At 52.3% G+C, this 1,123-nt stretch overlaps 1 protein-coding gene across 1 annotated transcript; it reads right to left on the bottom strand.

Annotated features, from left to right (window-relative positions):
* Window positions 1–353: 353 nt before the first annotated feature.
* On the bottom strand, window positions 354–1,073 carry PPTG_14968 (hypothetical protein; the record flags this gene model as incomplete). The annotated part of the gene is made up of 2 exons (XM_008911947.1): window positions 354–407; window positions 987–1,073. 2 exons carry the CDS (start codon window positions 1,071–1,073, stop codon window positions 354–356), a joined length of 141 nt encoding a protein of 46 aa, XP_008910195.1.
* Between the last annotated feature and the right edge of the window lie 50 nt (window positions 1,074–1,123).

Below are 1,123 nucleotides of genomic sequence, written 5' to 3'. Positions count from 1 at the left end.
ACCAGCATCCTTTCTCGGTCTGTAGCGTAGTCAGCGGCGTCTTGATGCAGTTTTCCTTCTCGTGTATTTCGTGGGTATTTTCACGTACAAACGCCACGTAACAGATTGGCACAGCTACTAGTTCTTGAGCGTCCGACCCAGCTTCCAATAGAGTTCCTCCTTCAAAAGAAGCACCTTGTCGCAACAACTGTGTGAGCTCAAACCACTCCACTTTCGTCCCGCTGAGCTTCTCCCTCTCCCAACAGGACAAGAGCTTCATCCCGTCCATCGAACACTTCTGCTCACGGGCGCTTTGCTGACCTAAAACATTGAGGAACGTGCCTGGATGCAGCACCTCCGATAAATCCACGCCTTTAGACAGCAGTTGGCCAGTCCCCACTTCTTCTTGCCACTCCGAGAGCGCTCGTCTACGCATGACAAAACCACACAGCCCTGCAATTTGACCGAGAACTTCAGCCAAGTACTACTATCAGGACAGAAGAACCTGACACGTGGCGTGAAGCTACCTCAAAGCACGCAACACGCCGATTTCCTCGACATAATTGATCGCTTCCCTGACATCGACGCGCCTGCGATGTTCAAGCTTCCAGACAACATGACACCATCGAAGGGTCCATGCAGCGTTCGCTGTCCGGCCAAGTGATCACTCAGTTAAAAAAAATTCTTTCAACGAAGCGGAAGCTACAACATTCGACCGGGAGAAGTGGAGAGCACAGCTGGGACCTTTGCTGGAGACGTGGGGGAAGCTCGCAACGGGTTTCCAACTGGGAGGAACGTCCATGATTTCCAGTGGGAATATTCTACAGGTGATGGCTCCTGCGGACGCTGTCGTGGCTTTGGAGAACAAGCGGTGCAACAAGTGAATTTCTTCCTGCAGGCGTATCTACGGTTCTGGACTGCTCAGCTAAGGCTCTGCTTAAAGGTATTGTCCCTACTGCTCATTGGGAAGGTAACGAGAACGTAGCCACTTGACTCTCAGGTCGTACCTGCGGCCACGGTAGATAGCGTTCTCCATCAGGCCATGAAGTGTCTGCCAGTCGATTTTGGAGCCACTGGTCTGACAAGCCCACCATGACGTTCGAACCTGCACGGAAGCCACCGAACGAAAACTCATAGAACTTGG

Source organism: Phytophthora parasitica, assembly GCF_000247585.1.
Source record: "Phytophthora parasitica INRA-310 unplaced genomic scaffold supercont2.44, whole genome shotgun sequence".
Lineage (NCBI taxonomy): Eukaryota > Oomycota > Peronosporomycetes > Peronosporales > Peronosporaceae > Phytophthora > Phytophthora nicotianae.
This window is presented reverse-complemented; position numbering and strand designations above follow the sequence as displayed.